Here is an 18974-nt window from a genome sequence, read left to right as displayed (position 1 = left end):
CACTCATAACACATGGTTATTCAGGAAGAACCATAAAGCCAACAGTGAAAAGGTGTATACAAATTTGGCCTAGATGTAGGTGAATCAACACACAACATCCCCAATACACAAACTCAGTAAATTTGTTCCTAGTTTCTCAAGGGCTATACTAACACTCAGTTGTGTGTACAGGCAGTAGCTGTGCTGATTGCTGCTCAACTCAGCATGCCCATTTGACCATCCTCTGTGGTAGGAAGGATGTTATATCTGTTTAAGAGTTGTTTAAAAACAACAACAACCCAAAACCTTTTTTATTAATTTTATTTTTTTAAAAAAACTATGCAAAGGAGGCCTTGTCAACTTGGACTTGTAAACACAAAAGTTAATTTCACATTTCAATTCAAGGTTCAAACTTTTAAAATTTGGGTGGGCAGATTCAAAAGAGGACAAGCCTCTTAGACCATTTAATAGGTAGAAGAGGGCTTTCAGAAGGTGAAGGTTGCATGAAACAACTGCTGAAAATCTCTCCTCTAGCTAGTGTCCTGTCCTCTTTTGAATCTGGCCACCCTAGACCACAAAGGATATTCCGCTAAACTCTACGAGCATAAGTATAGCAGTAATTGGGCAAGTGAAGTACGTGATAATACAATACCTCATAATCTTCAGTTTCAGGCAATTCGGGAAATTCAATTTCTATAAAACAAAAATATGCACTATATAACCTAATACTTGAACCTCAAAGAAACATCGCTTATATATTCAGGGATGAAATAATAACTGATGGACCGGAAAGAGTTATTTTCTTTACGAGAAACTTCTATGCTCAGCATTCTCAACGCCCCCCCCCCCCCGCAGACCTTGTTGTGAGAGGGGATGGGTGTAGGGAGGAGGTTTAACAACAATTTGTAAGGTAAAAAGGTAAAGGACCCCTGGATGGTTAAGTCCAGTCAAAGGTGACTGGGGTTGCGGCACTAATCTCGCTTTCAGGCCAAGGGAGCCGGCATTTGTCCACAGACAGCTTTCTGGGTCATGTGGCCAACAGGACTAAACCACTTCTGGCACATTCCTGACTCAGGATGTAATTATGTGTTACCTTAATTGATGTTTTTATAATTTTATAAATAGGGGTGATGTTTTATGTTGTAAATTTACTGCTTAGTCTGTTACTTTAAAGTCCTTTCGAAGTTCTAAGTAGAAAGGCTAAGTATATATATGTTGTTTGAAAAATCGTGCGTGATAGGCCAATGGCCGTAATAATAAATATCTATCTATCTAAACCACTTCTGGTGCAACGGAACACCGTGATGGAAACCAGAGTGCACGGAAACGCTGTTGGCCTTCCTGCAGCAGCAGTAACTATTTATATACTTGCACTGGCATGCTTTCGAACTGCTAGGTTGGCAGGAGCTGGGACAGAGCAACGGGAGCTCACCCCGTCATGGGGATTTGAACCACCCACCTTCTCATTGGCAAGCCCAAGAGGCTCAGTGGTTTAGACCACAGCGCCACCCACGTCCCTTCTAAAAAACAAAAAACAATTTGTGGTTCAATGTTGGAGCACAAATATTGTAATTTTTTCAGTTGTCTATGCTATAAGAGTCAAACTAGATAATGTTGGATGTTGTTTTTCTTTGTTTAAAAGCAGCTATGTGAGTGGGTTTAATCCTATTTCCCATGTTGCTTCCTTGATTAAATCTCCTGCCACTTCCAGTCATGGAAGTGGAGGGGGGGGGAGACAGTTACAATATGGAAACCCTCATCCCTTGTGGCTAATTGCAGATCTCTGTGTGTGCATGCATCTCTTAAACCCAAGAAATGGACATGCTTTGCACCTCTGATGTCCTTTCATCATATTACAAATACCTTTTATGGCAGGCAACCCACCTGCCAAATTCAGCTTATTTTTATCCATAGTGAGTTTGCAAGTTTTTTTACTAAAAGAAAAAATGTGCTGCTCCCGTCTCTAAATTTCTTTCATTCTTTGTTTGTTGCTTTCCATATTTTATTTAAAGATTATTGCCAGCTTTTTAAAAAACAAGACAGAAGATTCTTTTATTCCACCCTCAACACAAGAATCTCTGCGGAGAGTCTACTTGAATTGATAATAATTAAACAAGCATATTGCTTGCGTACTACTTAGGTGGCCTATGAAATTTAATAAGAATGTACTACTGGACAAGTTACTGTAGTTATATGCTGTTCTTGTATTTAAATGAAAAACAATTTTAAAAAATACTGGAGGAGGGGGAAATGGAAAGGTGGGATTTTTTTTTCTTAATAAATAGTTAACAACAAATGATGGTGGTGATGGGGAAAATGTTGCAGCCCAGCCCACATTTTATCACTACCACGGCCCTAATCAAAACTGAACCAAATGATTGATATGTAAAGAAGTAACACAGAAGCAGAAGCAGCTATACATTGAGACGCATGAAATATTTAAAAATGGTCTTACCTGTTAGCTTTCTGGAGATTAGGAGGCTAGGGATAAAATAATGATGACATTCCCTGGCTTCTCAATTGTTTGTAATGATTATTTTTTGCATATCCATTTAGAATATTTTATACTGCAGGTCCAAAATATATTGTATTGTATTTCAGTAAACTTTCTGAACAATGTTCATTTCCATTGCAGAAAAGCATGATTGTTATAATAGTTAGAGTGAACTTGGGCTTGGGTTTCCACCTTCCCCCATTTCAATTCTCCCCCCCCCCATTTCTTTTGCAGTGCTTGGGAGTTAGAACTGTATGAATGGATGGTTAAAAACCATACTGGTAAATGAAATCCTATGACAACAACAATAAAAAATCAACAAAACTTCAATTTACATTTTAGAGACAGATTTCAACAAAATGTGTTCAATTCAGGAAAAATGGCATGTACTGCACAGTAACTAAGCAGCATGTGGTTTTCTGTAGCTTTTAAAGTATCTATCAAATTGGCACTGATGGAATCTTCTTTCCTTTATCTGTTTCATCCCCTGAACCAGAAAGGGAGCTTCCTAATCTCTTTGTGCTGCATCATCTCCAAAACCTCCCATGAACAACTGGCGCCACAATCATCAATTCTTAGAAGCCACTGATATTCCTAGCCCTCTGTACCCCAAGCTAGGAATCATGGCTCTACTTCTTATGTAGATAACGTCTTTTGAGTTGGGATGACAAACTTTCCCCACATCCTTTTAGCACCCTTTCCACAATTCTCTTATTGTGTTTTGATAGATTCTGGAAGCTATACAAAAATAGAGCTCCTCTCCAGGTTGATCAAAGCAGCTGGGATTACACCTAAAAACCAGCTCCTGCTGGTGCATTTGCACTGGTGCATTTGCACTGTGTTGGGAAAGATTGAGGGCACAAGGAGAAGGGGACAACAGAGGACAAGATGGTAGGACAGTGTTCTCGAAGCTACCAACATGAGTCTGACCAAACTGCGGGAGACAGTGGAAGTGCCTGGCATGCTCTGATCCATGGGGTCACGAAGAGTCGGACATGACTCAACAACAACAATTGTTCAATTTGCACTATTCATGTAAGGATTAAGGTGAAAATCTATATGTTTATATAGTTTTAAAATGCAATTTTCTTAAGCTGCAGTACCTATTCAACTATTCTGAATTCAGAGAATAAATTTAGAATGAGTAGTTCAACAGAAATAAACCAAACAACATAGTGTATTCCACATTAAAGAGTGAAAATAGAGCTTTGAAGTAAACAAAATATAATGGTTAGTTCTTTTGAATTTTGCTGTCCAACATTAAGAAGCAAGGGAATTCCATCACCACATTTGCACTGAAGTAGAATTTCAAAGCAGCAGCATGCAATAAGATTTCAAAATCAATGGAATCACATTCAGCAATTCCTTTTTACTAGTACATGGACTATTATTTAATATACAAGCAATTTAGCAACTGACAGCTTATTTGACCATGTGAAATAGATGATCCAGCTATGTCATGGTTAAGTAGGCATTTGAACGAATAGGAATTTGAAACCTAGGTTTTATAAATTTTATAAAACTATGTTGGTTGAAATAACTTAGGCAGCAGCAAGAGGCAGAAACCATAATCGAAATGGCTGTGGAACATTGCCATTATTATGGTTCATAATCTGAAATAACAGAACACCCAATGTTTACTCTTAAGGAAATGTCAGGAAACAAAGAAGCTCAGAAATGTCAAATGAAAACCATTGATAATGAAATTCCATAGCACTGCATTTTCAGCTGGTTTGCAAATAAAAGACTCTTGTGGGTTTTCATAGAAAAAAAATGTGCACTTACCTGGATCATCCAAAGGCATGTCAACAATGACTTGATCACTGTGTTTTCCATAGAGACCATTAGCACAAATGGCAACTATTTGAAGAACATAACTTGTATTAGGCAGCAGATTATTCAGAATGGCCCCCTGGAAGGAAAGAAGCCAATTAACTACATTATGCACATTCAACACACCTGCTTCTTTTCTTGCCTCAGGTTTCTGCATGTTAACTACATTCCCAACTCTTAATAACCCTTATAATAAGGAACACTCTTCAGGTGTAGCACTCTCTTCCAAGTAATAAACATGCATGTTATGGTCAGAACTGATATCCATCTGATAAAACTGACAATGGGCAAAGCTGTTGCCCAAAGTTACACAGAATAAAATGAATTCACACGGCTTAGCCTCAAAATCAGACTCACTACCCTAAGGAGTCTCAAAGCAGCTAACAATCTCCTTTCCCTTCCTCCCCCACAACAAACACTCTGTGAGGTGAGTGAGGCTGGGAGACTTCAAAGAAGTGTGACTAGCCCAAGGTCACCCAGCAACTGCATATGGAGGAGTGGAGACGCGAACTCAGTTCACCAGAGTATGAGTCCACCGCTCTTAACCACTACACCACACTGGCTCAATGGTGATGGATGCTTGTTTCTTTTGATGTGCCTGTCCCATTCAGGTAGAAAGTAGGGAGAGGATTGGTCTTCCTTTAACAGTAAAAGGAATGTGTAAGGGAGACAGGTCAAATCCTAAATCATGCACAGCTTACTCCCCCCCCCCTTGTTCTAGCTAATTTTCTCAATTCATTAGTTTGCTTCTAGTCTCAGAGCTGAGATAATGCTGCCTGGAGCAGAGCAAATATGGAGAGGTTAGAGGGACAAGGAGAGTTCAGTGCCCCACTACCAGCTGTTCCTTTCATAGTTAAAGCATCACCTAATTTTATATGTGAATGGGGCAGACATGTGAATGATGGCTCTGTCACTGGCCCAAAGCTTACCCTCTGTAAGAAGTGCATTGTACCAGTTATATAAATATCACCATGGGTAATTAAAGTTATCATTGAGAGAGGGCAACCAGCATGCTGAGTTCTCATTAGTGCTAGCAAAACAGTCCCTCACAATAAGGAGTTGTAAGTGAATCACTATCTTTGTTTTTGGTACCTAAATAAATAAATAAATAAATAAATGTGGTCGGTTACCAAGTCCTGATACCCATCTGTTAGAAATTCATGCTTTGTCTGGTCTTCTCCTTCCAACTCCTGATAAAAAACAGCAAATCTCTCGATCATTGTGTCATATACAACTCGTGGCCTCTCCCAGGTAACCAGAAGGCTGGTGTAGTTCTTTGGATCAGCTTGAACATTTTCTGGCTCTAAGCTGCAAACTTAAAAGAAAACAACACAAACAGAACCATGTTATTACGTGTTAAAGAAAGTAATGATACATATACAACATTAAAAAAGGAAACCCACAACATGTTCCTCAGCTATAGGGTGAGCCCAGCATCCTCCTGGCTTCACAACTGAAAGAACAGGCTACAGGCCCCTAAATCAGATGCTGTTTCAGGAGTGGTTGTAGCAGTAAATTCTGAAGAGCAGGTACACTTCATTACAACCCCATAGTCACACTCTCATAGCCTTGCCCCTGCAAAGACAATGCAACAAAAATGCATTTTGACCAATGCAGACTATGGCTTCAGTACCATGCTAGCTTTTTTCCTCATTCGCTTCTCCTGTTTTGCTAACATTCAATTTGATGAACAGTTTTTTTTGGGATGGGGAGATTGCTTCTGTTTCAATGGCTAGAACCTTATCTTCCCCAGAGGAAATCTAAGGAGGAAAGTGGCCACATATCTCTAAAAAATAGAATAGATGTTAAGTCTTTCTTCACCTTAAAAGCTGGCTCAAGAGAGTCACTAAAGGGATGGCTCACATTTTCAAGCAGCCATGTCGTGTAGATTATGGATCCATCTGTATAGAGGTTGGTATGCATGTTGAAACTGTTGGTATCTAATTGATTACTTTGCAGAGCGTATTGCTTTCATCACTTCAAAGCAGAAACACAGGTTTGTGGAGGAATGGATTTTCCATAGGGGTAAGAGCAGGCATAGGCGAACTCTGGCCCTCTAGATGTTTTGAGACTACAATTCCCATCATCCCTGACCACTGGTCCTCTTAGCTAGGGATGATGGGAATTGTAGTTCCAAAACATCTGGAGGACCGAGTTTCCTATGCCTGGGTAAAAGGCTATAAATTAGTGCACTGCCATTTGGAACAGCTTCTGTGTGGCTGGATTTAAAGTGGCTAAAATGCAGCCACACAGATATAGGCATTGGCCTTAAAACTGACAGTAATTTTAACCCATCACCTAATAAGCTACTAGAGTGGTCAGTTTTCATTAAAATGATTTCACTTAATGGAAGACTTTATATCTGTGTGTGTGTGTGTGTGTGTGTGTGTGTATATATATAATCATCTAAGAATCTGGCTCTTGAACACAAGAGGGCACTCAAAGCTCAATATTCATTCCCAGTATTAAACCTATATGATACAAAAAGGTAAAGGACCCCTGGATGGTTAAGTCCAGTCAAAGGTGAGTATGGGGTTGCAGTGCTCATCTCGCTTTCAGGCCAAGGGAGCCGCCGTTTGTCCACAGACAGCTTTCTGGGTCATGTGACCAGCATGACTAAATCGCTACAGGTGCAACAGAACACTGTGATGGAAACCAGAGCGCACGGAAATGCGGTTTACCTTTCCGCTGCAGCGGTACCTATTTATCTACTTGCACTGGTGTGCTTTTGAACTGCTAGGTTGGCAGAAACTGGGACAGAGCAACGGGAGCTCATCACCGTCATGCGGATTCGAACTGCTGACCTTCTGATCGGCAAGCCCAAGAGGCTCAGTGGTTTAGACCACAGCGCCACCCGCGTCCCCAGTCCTGTACGTTACAATACACAATTCAAAGACCTTCCCTGTGCACTCCCTTGTTATACTATGGTAACAGCATGTAAAAGTTTAATGAAACAATTTTATTTAACTTGTGAGCCATTTAAAGTCTCTTTCAAAATAAAACACTAAACGTATCATGGTGTCAGCTTCCATTTAGTACATGTGGATTATTAAATTGATCCATTACTCTGATGCTCTGAAGTATCTAGTGGTGGAGACAAAACTTGCTCAATTGTAGTATACTGAGCCAATCATATCTAACCGCTGAAAATGCAGCAGACGGAATAAGCACACCATACTCAACATGCTCATTGTATTGAGTTACTTGCACAGCACTTAGAGGCTATTGCAATTTAATGGTATATCAATTGAACTGGAATAAATAAAATGTAATAAAATATATAGTGCTTTATTTCGTCTTTCGAGTCATAATAATTCAGAGGAAAGAGACTTTGAATTTCCATTTTTGAAACTGTTTGTACAATCTATTGAATGTAATGATCATGCAACACACAAGGTTGTTTTCTGCTGCTCCAGAGACACGGGGCAATGGATTCAAACTACAAGAAAGAAGATTCCACCTAAACATTAGGAAGAACTTCCTGACAGTGAGAGCTGTTCGGCAGTGGAATTTGCTACCAAGGAGTGTGGTGGAGTCTCCTTCTTTGGAGGTCTTTAAGCGGAGGCTTGACAGCCATCTGTCAGGAATGCTTTGATGGTGTTTCCTGCTTGGCAGGGGGTTGGACTGGATGGCTCTTGTGGTCTCTTCCAACTCTATTATTCTATGATTCTAAGTTGATGAAATCTTAGCTACTGGAATAAGGGCTGCAAGAAAATAGTGCTCAGTAGATTACAAGAGGTGTGGAGACTACTTAACTAACTGACCAATTGCATCGCAGATATCGCAGTTCTGCCCCAACACAAAGCCAGACCTCCCGCCCCCTAAAAAAAAAAATCCTGGCTATCCCCATGGCACCAAACTCTAATATTTAATTACCATCTCTCTCTTTCTCATAGAAATGGATTATGGGGAGATTTTAAATTATGGATCAACAAATAGTTGGCAAATCTCAAAATTCAGGATTGGCTGTGAATGCAATTTTAGGCATGTGTTCTCAGATGTAAATCTCACAGGAGGACAACAGAGATTATTCCCTAGCAAGTGTGTTTAGGATTGCATATTGGATTATGAGCCCTATACTATCAACCCAAAGTGTTCAATCTGCACATGGAGCTCCATGCAAGCTTTTTGGGGATACAGAGAGAAGTCTGCACATATGCATGATCAATGAATGTTGCTATATTTCTATTCGTAAGATTTATAAGCCAATTAAAGAGCTACTTAAGCAGTGTAAAATAAAAACTGTAGATAAAATGAAGCTCAAAACAAGCAAGGAACAAACAAACAAACTGAGGGTCAATCATGCTTCCTATACTTATGATTCTTTGAAATGTTTGAAGCAATTCAGAGAAGCTCTGTTGAAAACAGATGCACAAGCAGTGGCACCAAAACAGCATGAATCTTGCCACACATGGAGGCGCAAGGATTTCTCTTTATAAAGAAGGCTGGTGTGCTGGCCCCAGGGGTTTGTCCGTGAAGCGAGGTCCAAGTCCAGTCCTGGGTCTAGGGGTCCAAAGGAGGTCTGTCCGGCGGGGAGCGAGGCAGGGAGCAGGTCAAGGTCCAAGGCAGGTGCAGGCACAAGGTTGCAGGTCAAGCATACGTTTGCAGCTAAGTTGCTCACGCGACTTGGGCTGGGGCTGGCTGGCTTTTATCTGGCCCTATGCTTAGGGCGGCCCCGATCCTCTGGAGACTCACCTCTCCTCCGGGCCTGGAGGCGAGCACTCCTCCTGTAAGCACTTAGCTCTCTTCGCTTCTCTGTCCTGAGCCTCTGCAGCTCAGGAGAGGCTGGTGGGTTACTGGACCCAGGGGCCGCCTCAGCTTCCTCTGATGAGGCTGGGAGTGGAGCACTTGCAGGCAATGGGTCCTCCCTCCCATCAGGAGCCAGAGCAGACTCTGCTGATGCCTGCACCTGGGGATCCAGCACAGGAGGGGATCCTTCAGGCTCAAGCCCTGGCCCTGGCCCTGGCTCAGCTGGTTCTGGAGGCGGGGAATCCTGTGCAGGCTGGGATCCCTCAGGTTCAGCATCTGAGTCTGACTCCCAGGGCATCACAGCTGGGAATGAAAAGTATGATGCACATATAGCCTGAAGTTGCTGTTAGACATGTAAAAAATGGCTTGTATGGAGCTCTGTTTCCACTCCATGTAAACACTGGAACTTCTGCCTGCAGAAGGGGTGCCAATAAACCGAAATTCATTTTTGTTTGGACCCATAAACCTGATGTATGTGAGTGCCTGGTCCCATGAGAATCTTTGCAAGGAGGTTACTGTGAAAAGGCAAGTTGCGATGAGACGAAAGTTTGTATGTACTTAGACTTAAACCAGATGGATATGCCTCCTTCAGTTCCTCAAGATTCTTATGCATCTCAGTCATTTTATAGCTTAATGCATGCCACCTGGCCAAGGAGAATAATCCAAACAGCTGCAGGAGATAAAAGGCAACGAACAAAAATAGGGGATAACAGCAACCCCCAATGGATGTTCAGCCATGGGACAAAACTGAGGAGGGAAGCGAAACAGCTGCAGCCCCTGTTCTAGCAGTTAGAACAAGGTCAAAAAAGAAAAGGGGGGAAAGCATGGTATCAGGACCTGTAGCACAAAAGGAACACACACAACTGGTGTTCTGATGCAAAATAAATAATAATTAAAATTTAAGTATTCATTTAACAAAATAAAAGCAGTGTTTTTCAATGCCTACTAATTATTTGTGGAGCTATAATATGCAGAACCTAAAGAACTTAACACATTTCAATTTTATGTGCAACCTCATCCTTATCCTAGCTACTTACTTATAGGCATGACAGATAAGAAACTTCGCTTACACTAGTGCAGCAAAAGCCTGCAGGTTAATTACTGATCAATGGAAAATAGCAGAAATGGAAATACATATGTCGTTCAATGCACATTAGCGATGAACAGTAAAATCTTCTTTGATTGCATTTGCATTTAACAGGACCAGGATGTATATGGTCCCACTCTGAAAGCAAACAATCACAAAGATCAGCTGTTCAGGTGGGTCTGGATTTAATTTAAAGTACACACAGCTCTTTTCTCCCTGCCAAGCATCTAATTGGCATGATGACCGATTTCCTGACTGTTTTGTGCATGTGTGGATTTGAATCAGGGCCCATATATTTCTTATAGAAGCAATTTGTTGTGGTTAAGATTATGGTTGTATCTGTCAAGTAAGCAAGTTAGCAAGACATACCTGCTTCATGAATTACTTCCTCTCCAGTATATGAGGAAAACACCTGGCCGGAAAATTTATGCTGTTGCTCTCTAAAATTGTTTTGCAGGTAGTCCATCAGCATCACGTAACCAGATTGTTGCATGGTAAGGACATCGCAAAATACCGACAGCTGCAAAAATGCAATAAATGCAGTCACACGGGGAGTTTTCTTTAGAAACAGCTCTGCATAAACTATACTAACGAAAGGCACTTTTAGGGTGATGGAAAAATCAGTATTTGCATTGTACAAATTGTTGTGATTGGGTCATAACTCTCATGCAACATATATCAAAAAGGCAGCATTTACATTCTCATAGTTCTTCAGCCCTCCTTTGTGTTGTAGTTTAGTGTATAACGAGGTTTGTGTACTAATTCTTTGTGTTCTGATAAGTGAAATTTTGCTTTGTGAATGTTCCTAAAGTGGGACATGCGTGTATACATACTTCAGCACTCAATGCTACCACTATGGTGAAAATGTGTATATTTTTGTGTGTGCGATTGAAATAATTATTTCTTTGACACGTATTATGTAAGTTACCTGGTTTTCTGAAATGTTAACAGTGTCTTTGAATATAATCCATTCAACTGTCTCTGAGCAGGGCGGAGTCGACAAAGATCCATTATACGTGTAATATCTGTCTGTTGCATTTGGCAATAGGTTCAACAAGATGAAAGGCTCCAATTCAGTTTTTTTTCCTGCAAAAAAATAATTTACAGGTAAACAGTGACGGTATTCATAAATCCAGGATGCATAAAATAAAAGGAAAAAATATTTTTTAAACAGTAACAAAGGAAACAACCCACTGTGAGGTTAGTTACTGTGAGGGTCACAGCAGAATAAAAACTAAATGTATTTATATATAAACACAATTCAGTAAATTATTTGGGGGAGGGGGGGTTGCACTACATATTTTGACCAGGTAGAAACATGCCTCACGCACCTGCTGCCCTGATCCTTGCCTGTTTTGAAAAACTGAAAGGTTGATTAGAGTCCTTTCACTTCGAGTTCTCTTTGTCTAACCTTTCTTGCATCGCTGGCTGCCTACTTTGTATTCATAGCCAAGCATGACAGTAATTATACATGTGTGAAAAATGCCCTTTAGATACTGTTCCCAGTCCCTGGGTTCTGCTGTCAGTTCTTCTATTTTACACAGTGGTCAGCAGCCCATCTAGGAGAAGGAAGACTCTGATCCTAAAGCTCTGCTGCCCCACAGGATGTCTTCGGGAGAAGAAAAGGCTAAGGAATATACACTACACAAATCCAAAGTGGAGTCCCCAAGACGTTTGAATGACGCCTTGTGTGCCTCCTTCCGGCAACTCCTGCAGCCAAGCTGGTGCCAGATGTATTGCTCTGCTTTCTTTGGGCCACATTACCAAGTCTGGGGGGTGGGGTGGGGTGTCTTGTTGAATGAGCAGCCCAGGACCTCCATACAAATTGTCCAGGTTTGTGCCCTAGGGATGTCACTTTAGTGCTGTTAACGTAGCATTTTGACTTCACCCATGGAGGCGCACGGCATTGTCTCTCGAGACATTGATGGATGTCAACAATGATGACCAGCAGCCCAAGTAATTGACTAACATCAGTTCTAAGGCCTGTAGTAGAAATGTCACAACTTCGTTCAACTTGGTTTTGTAGCTGGAATGTTCTTCTGAATATTAAACCCAAATCTGTGCTGCCTGCAATACTTAGTTTTAAATTCAGAGGGCTGTGAATAATAGCTACCTTCCTTCTTCCATCATAGCTGTCTTTCTGATATCTTAAGATTGCTTTCATAAGCTCCATACTTTAAATATTATCATAAGAACTTGCAGTTGTGACAGCCTCATCAAATTAAGTCAATGTCAAGTGAGTATAAAGTTACGCACAATAACTTTTACCCATATGGCAATAAAAAAAAATAGCTGATGGCAGAGACCAAGGAAAAAGATGGGAGAGCAGACTCATCTCTTCCCAGGAAATGCTAAGAAGCACTGCTGCAATAAAAGTATGCAGCAGCTGCAGAGAGTCTATCTTTCTTAGGATATTAGCTAGGGCAAGACTAGGGCTTAAAAGCAGTCTTCCTCAAACTCCGCCCTCCAGCTGTTTTGAGACTACAATTCCCATCATCCCTGACCACTGATCCTGCTAGCTCAGGATCATGGGAGTTGTAGGGCCAAAAACATCTGGAGGGCCAAGTTTGAGGAAGCCTGGCTTTAAAGGGTATTCCTCAGCTAGGCTGCCTTGATTGGTCGTTCGAACTGGAGGCCAATGGATGCACAGAGAGAATTCATTTGTGGGCCCCTGCACAGTGGAGCCACGGGGAAGGGGTGTCCAATACTGGAATCAAATAAGGCCACAACTTTAATTGATCATAGATATGAGGAGGTTTTGGCATAGACATTGGGTGTGTATCCAAAGATCAACCAGCCTCCCTGCTGGCTGATGGACAGTAGGGGTTGACCATTGTCAGGCATCACCATATGGCATGCACCACATCCGAGCAACTCTCTCTGATCACTGGCAGGAGGTGCCAAGGTTCCTTTAAAGGGGATACCCCATTATAGTGGGGCAGCAGCGGGGGTAACCCCTGCCTGCCTGGACTAAGGATTCAACCCAGTGCCTTATTTGCCCCAAAGTTGGGAAGATTGCTGTGAGGTAGGCCCAATTAGTCTTCAAGGAAAACTTGTCTCTGGCCCTGAACATGGTGACCAATTATCTCCGTAGCTTGTTTATCACCAGGCTACTTATTCTTCCACTAGAACAAAGGGTGGATGGGTGGGAATCCAGTAGAGATTGAGGTGCTTCTTTCTCAGTGTGCCTGGTTCATATAGGTAGGGAGCAGACCAGAGGGATGAAGTCTTCACTCAGGTCCGCTCTGAGGTTGCACCCCTCTGCTTGCATCCGATTGGCTCCTGGAGCCTCCTGGGCATTTACCTGGCAGGGAACAGCCTCTCCCATCACACTGAAGCCAGATGGGGGGAGCAGGCAGCTGCCCCCTTTATCACAGCTTTGCTTGGTGGCAACTGCTGCCCTGCTGCGATTCCACAGGGAATGGGAATTAAAGAGAATTCCTTCTTTAAGGACAATAAATCTGACTACACCCCTTCCCAACAAATCATGTTGCCAAAGACATTATTTTAATATTCTTATTATAATAATTGTGTCGAATGCATCTCTTTCTGAAATGTATTAATATTTTGTTATTGGATGCTTGGATCTTTCCCAAACACGGGAATCCCAGGAACTTTCCTGAAGTAAGATTTTAATAGTACCTTCTTTGTTCTTATATAATGGCACTGAACACTGTCAGCAGAGCTGAGCAAAAAATGCTTCCACTAAGTTGCAGGGTTTTGTCATCATGTTAAACACTTCCATACATGTATCACATTTACAAACTAAAATGTGTGTTCAGATAGATAATGCTCACTTCACAAAAGATTGATAGGAATCCTCTCCAGAGTTTGTCCAGTTTGCCACTAACACAAGACTGACAAAATGACTGGTATTTATTAAAAGAAGTTTACAGCCCAGCAAAAACAGTATCCGGTTTCACTTTCTGGACTGTGAAACTGAATGTATCAATGGTACAAAGAAATCAGTCTTACACAGCTCTGAGCCACTTTTGTTTCCAGTCCATAAAAGGAGGGCAAAGTGCTTGAATCTTTGTTTTCTGAACTGAACAAGAGTACACAATAGTTATATTTTGATTGATTTAGTTAATTTGCAGACCGCTTAATATATAAAAGACTAAGTGTTTCACAAAATAAGAAAACATAATGCCACAAAGCCAAAATACAAATAAAACAAAATGCATACTGACAGAATCACAGAATTATCACAATAAAAATCCCGAATTAAAATACAGAGCAGTGCAGTCTTAACACCTAATGGTCAGGAAATGCCAAAACAAAAACAAAAAAGAAATGAAAACATGTTACATTTGATGCCTCTTGCGTGTCCCAAAGCATTGGAGCCAATGCAGAAAAGGCTCACTCCATGTTGTAACTAGAAGGCAATCCATCAGCCATGACATTCCTCCTCTTTAGAGGCTGACTATAGGGATACACTGTAGTAGAACAGTCCAAAATTTATAAACTTCCCTAAAAAGGGCTTAGTTCAGAAATCCTAAAACAAGTAAAATTAATGGCTGCCTTATCATTAATTTAAACAGAGTATACATAGCACCCAGCTATTAAAAGATTATGAGAACAAGTATGTGGGCATCTCCATTTACTTCAAGTTCAGAAGCACACCTGGAAATGCAATGGAATGCATGTGCAGACAAATTCACTTCCTCAGCTGAAGTGAATGTGACTGTTCATTTCAGATGGTGGCAGCAGAGAGGCTCTGCACGGATGCCTGGTAAATCAGCTCCCAATGTCCCTTCCCGGCCCTTACAGGTTTATTTATGAAAGGCTGTAAGAATCACTTCCACATATTGATTCAGTTTCAAGTGTGGTATATCTAGACTTCATAAATTCACATCACTTCGAGGGCAATCCTATACCCACTTAACATTAATTCAATGGACCTTACTCCTGAGTAGACATGTATAGGATTGCACTGTCAGTGTATTCAAATGGATAATTGTGCACATGTTTCTCATGTTACACCACTAACTCACCAAAGCGACTAACACTGGCCACTCCATCGATAATTGAATTGTAATCCATATTATCTTCCAGACCAACCTGTTGAAGAAATATTGCATGATTTATTCTTAAGTCGAGTCTACAACTTTATTAATTTGTTATGTCTTGAATTATAAAGTAGTATATTTATATTAGTATTGATGCATATGTACACACACACACACAAAACCGAATGCCAAAATATTTCAGTGGATAAGGCTTGCTTTTCCTCATGGAAAATTAATTAGCAATAAGACACACACAAAGTACAATGCTTACATTTAAGATAAAATGATTACATTTTTGAGTTAAGATGAACAATATGCAAAATGATTACCTCAAATAAAATTGATAGAGCTCTTAATTTCCCATTTCCTTCAATTGCCTTATCTAAATCCACAAACTGATTTGAATCATAACAGTATATTTGCATCTGTAAAAAGAATAATAATAACAATTCAGGTGCTTTCTCCCTGTCAAACATCAATAATATCAGATATGCGTATTAACTTCAGATAAAAGCTTTTGAAACTCAGCCCTGTTCAAAGATATCTAAACACTGCTTGGAAACCTATCTTACACCTAATAAAATATTATCAAACTCTACAAAACAGGATGGGAACAGAGGAGGCAATCAGAAATAGACCTGATGTAGCAAGTAAACATGAGCTGACTCAAGGCCTCAGCTGTGCTAGATTGTACCAGTACACAGGGGCAGAGGAAGGGGGCTGCGGTAGGTGTGGGCCACCCCAGGTGTCACAACTGGGGGGAGGTGGCAAAATGCCAGTCAGCACTCACCGCAGGACCTGCAGCGTGCCCGAGCCATGTGTCTCTCCTGGGAGAGATGCAGTGGCTTGGGTGTACACAGGCTCCGCGCTGCCCAAACGGTCCGCCTGCTGCCTCCCCCCCCAGCTGTAGGGTGGCTGAGTGGGAGGAGGCAGGCAGACTCCGAAGGCCCCACGGTGTGCCCCGCCCCAATGGGCGGCTCATCCTGCCCCAGGGCACACCACCCCAGGTGCCCAAGCAGCTTCCAGAAGCCAATTAAACTCAAGTACAAAATGCATGCAAGTTAAAATGGAAAAAATACTCATAAAGCACTCTTAATTATGAAAACTGCAAATGCATGTCGGTGTGGCTGAGTTTGCCTACAGTGGTCCACAACCCAACTTGCCAGTTGCATTGCTTTCCAAAGTTCTCCCATCTCCTTTCTCAGCTAAGGAGAAGACAGCTGGGGTCATTGCTACAATTGTGTTGGGATCTAGAGGTGCTTCAAGTGGGAGCATAACTTCAAATGCACTATTAGGAGATGGGCAATGCTGATGGCAAAAACAGACTGGTGGACCTCGTGTCTCTTCATTAACTGTGTATTTGAAGAAGTGTGCATGCACACGAAAGCTCATACCAAGAACAAACTAAGTTGGTATCTAAGGTGCTACTGGACCTTTTTATTTTGAAAGGATCACATGCCTGCTTCCATATTTATTGCACAGAAACTTGGCAATTTAAATGTGGGTATTTTACATTCCAGTCGGGGGGAAACCGAAGTACATGTCAAGTTTTAATTGACCCCTAAATAATTTAAAGGCCATCTGAAACATTTCTGGTAGAAACTGTCTGGTTTCTGCCTTTGCCATATCAACTATGCAGCCAGCAAACCTGTCACTGTTCAGGAAAGGATTTGGGCTTACACTCTATGGCATAACATGAAAAGAGCTGCCAATTACAAATACTCTGGGGGAGAAATGGAATACTATAGGAAAGATAAGTAGTCATGAAAACTAGTTTCATGACTAGTTAGGGGATCAAAGTTATAGGTGATTAACTTTTCTTGTTCGTCATTAAGTGAAGAGACAAAGGTTTTTCCTGTCCTCAAGGGAGGACTGTCCATTCAAGGGAGGAAGCAATTTATGTAAACCTCTGTGGGAAGCAAAATGCTTCCTCCTTGACTGAAACGAAAGCTAGCGTGTATTATCCTTACACCAATGCATTGGCTACATTGAGTATACAACATATTTTAGAAGACCAAGACAGGCTTTGAGGAGATTCTCGAATATGCCCTCCCCACTCCTGCTCCACTTCCAAAACATCTACAAGAGGGATAAATTCCACAGTGTTGCAGGACGTCCGGCAACTGAAGAGTCACCCTGCTAGTGCATCTGTGTCTCTGCTGGCAGAGCAGCACTGGAACACCACTTCCTAAGGTCCCCCAGCCAGCTTTATGGTGGTGATAGAGTGGTCCCTTACAACAGATATTGTGAATTCTGAAAGCATGAACCACCATGGGAAATGATCTTACAGTATGGCAAAGGAGAAAGCAAGTAACAGATGACAATTTTATGGAACTCCCATCCTGTTCAGGTCAGACAGGCTCCTTCTGTACTGAACTTCAAGTGCCTACTGAATACTTTAAAAAAAAATAATAATCCTGCAGGCATTTAAATAAAAGTCTGATTTCTTTGCAGTATTAGCTGATTTTTAAGGATGTGGGTGGCACTGTGGATTAAACCACAGAGCCTAGGGCTTGCTGATCAGAAGGTCGGCGGTTCGAATCCCCGTGACGGAGTGAGCTCCCGTTGTTCGGTCCCAGCTCCTGCCCACCTAGCAGTTCAAAAGCGCATCAAAGTGCAAGTAGATAAATAGGTACCACTCCGGCGGGAAGGTAAATGGCATTTCCGTGCGCTGCTCTGGTTTGCCAGAAGCGGCTTAGTCATGCTGGCCACATGACCCAGAAGTTGTACATTGGCTCCCTTGGCCAGTAAAGAGATGAGCGCCACAACCCCAGAGTTGTCCACGACTGGACCTAATGGCCAGGGGTCCCTTTACCTTTTCTATATTGTATTTCCTGTACACAACTTGTAGACAATTGTAGTTAAGCAGTATATAAATTGTTTAGATAAATGCAATGCGCACAAAGAACTCCAATGATCACTGCTGCATGTTTAATAGCCAGCACTATATGTGGCTATTGCACATTTTAATGCCTTCTGTACACATGAAAGTGCCAAGAACATCCTGGTATTTCTAATGGCTTACTGTACAAAATTTCAACAGGTTCATTACCTCAAGAGGATACTTTTGTCCATCTATGCTATGTTCAGACCCATCATGAGATATATTGCATTTCCCCCAGTGAAACATTATTTTGCTTGCTTTAAATACAGCTTCTAAGCCTCCTCCGATCACATAGTATTCATTTGCCAGATTAATTTCCACTAAAAAGAGAAAAGGAGTTGTTATTAAGCATATTAAAGAGGAAAATGCAACAGCTTTTCAATTCAAACATATCCGTGTTAGAATAATAATAATAATAATAATAATAATAGTACCCCAACATTTTGAAGTTCTCATTATAACCAGCCTGCATCAACCTGGTGCACTTCAGATGTTTGGGGCTACAACTTTCATCAGCATGTGCTGTCTGGGGCTGTTGGGACTTGTAGTTCAAAACACCTGGAGGACACCAGGTTGGTGAAGCCTGGTATAAACAGGGCCAGCCCAACCATGAAGCAAGGTGAGGTGACTGCTTCAGGCAGCAGGATCCACAGGACAGCAGATCCTGATGTAGATCTTTATTCCATCCTTGTTCCTAATATAGATGCTTACTCACACTTTTTTCCCTGGCAGGGAGCGGGTGGTTCCAATTTGTGCTTTGCCTTAGGTGCTAAAGTGTCTTGGGCCAGCCTTGGGTATAAATGAAAGCTCAATGCTGTGAGTTGGTTCCTAAATTAATCCAATTTAAGCCCCATGGGCTCCAGCAGGAACTAACGAAACAATCCAACCTCCCATTGCACCAGGCTGGGCTGAGCATTATTGTCCTTCCCCTGAACTAGC

General features: G+C 41.6%; 1 protein-coding gene across 5 annotated transcripts in view; it reads right to left on the bottom strand.

Annotated features, from left to right (window-relative positions):
- PTPRZ1 (protein tyrosine phosphatase receptor type Z1) overlaps nt 1–18974 on the bottom strand; it is a 109823-nt gene that overhangs the window by 38682 nt on the left and 52167 nt on the right. For 4 of the 5 annotated variants that reach the window (XM_033162741.1, XM_033162742.1, XM_033162743.1 and 1 more), the window contains exons 4-11: nt 18204–18355; nt 15481–15576; nt 15137–15203; nt 11071–11228; nt 10512–10662; nt 5437–5621; nt 4259–4385; nt 632–672 (exon numbers count right to left, since the gene is read on the bottom strand). In XM_033162741.1, coding sequence (XP_033018632.1) covers nt 632–672; nt 4259–4385; nt 5437–5621; nt 10512–10662; nt 11071–11228; nt 15137–15203; nt 15481–15576; nt 18204–18355 — 977 coding nt within the window. Of the gene's footprint in view, nt 1–630; nt 673–4258; nt 4386–5436; nt 5622–10511; nt 10663–11070; nt 11229–15136; nt 15204–15480; nt 15577–18203; nt 18356–18974 lie in introns of all 5 variants that reach the window. The other variant, XM_033162744.1, reaches the window with a different exon arrangement.

Source organism: Lacerta agilis, chromosome 10 (genome assembly GCF_009819535.1).
Source record: "Lacerta agilis isolate rLacAgi1 chromosome 10, rLacAgi1.pri, whole genome shotgun sequence".
Lineage (NCBI taxonomy): Eukaryota > Metazoa > Chordata > Lepidosauria > Squamata > Lacertidae > Lacerta > Lacerta agilis.
Note: the sequence above shows the minus strand (reverse complement) of the source record. Positions and strands in the feature narration are given on the sequence as shown.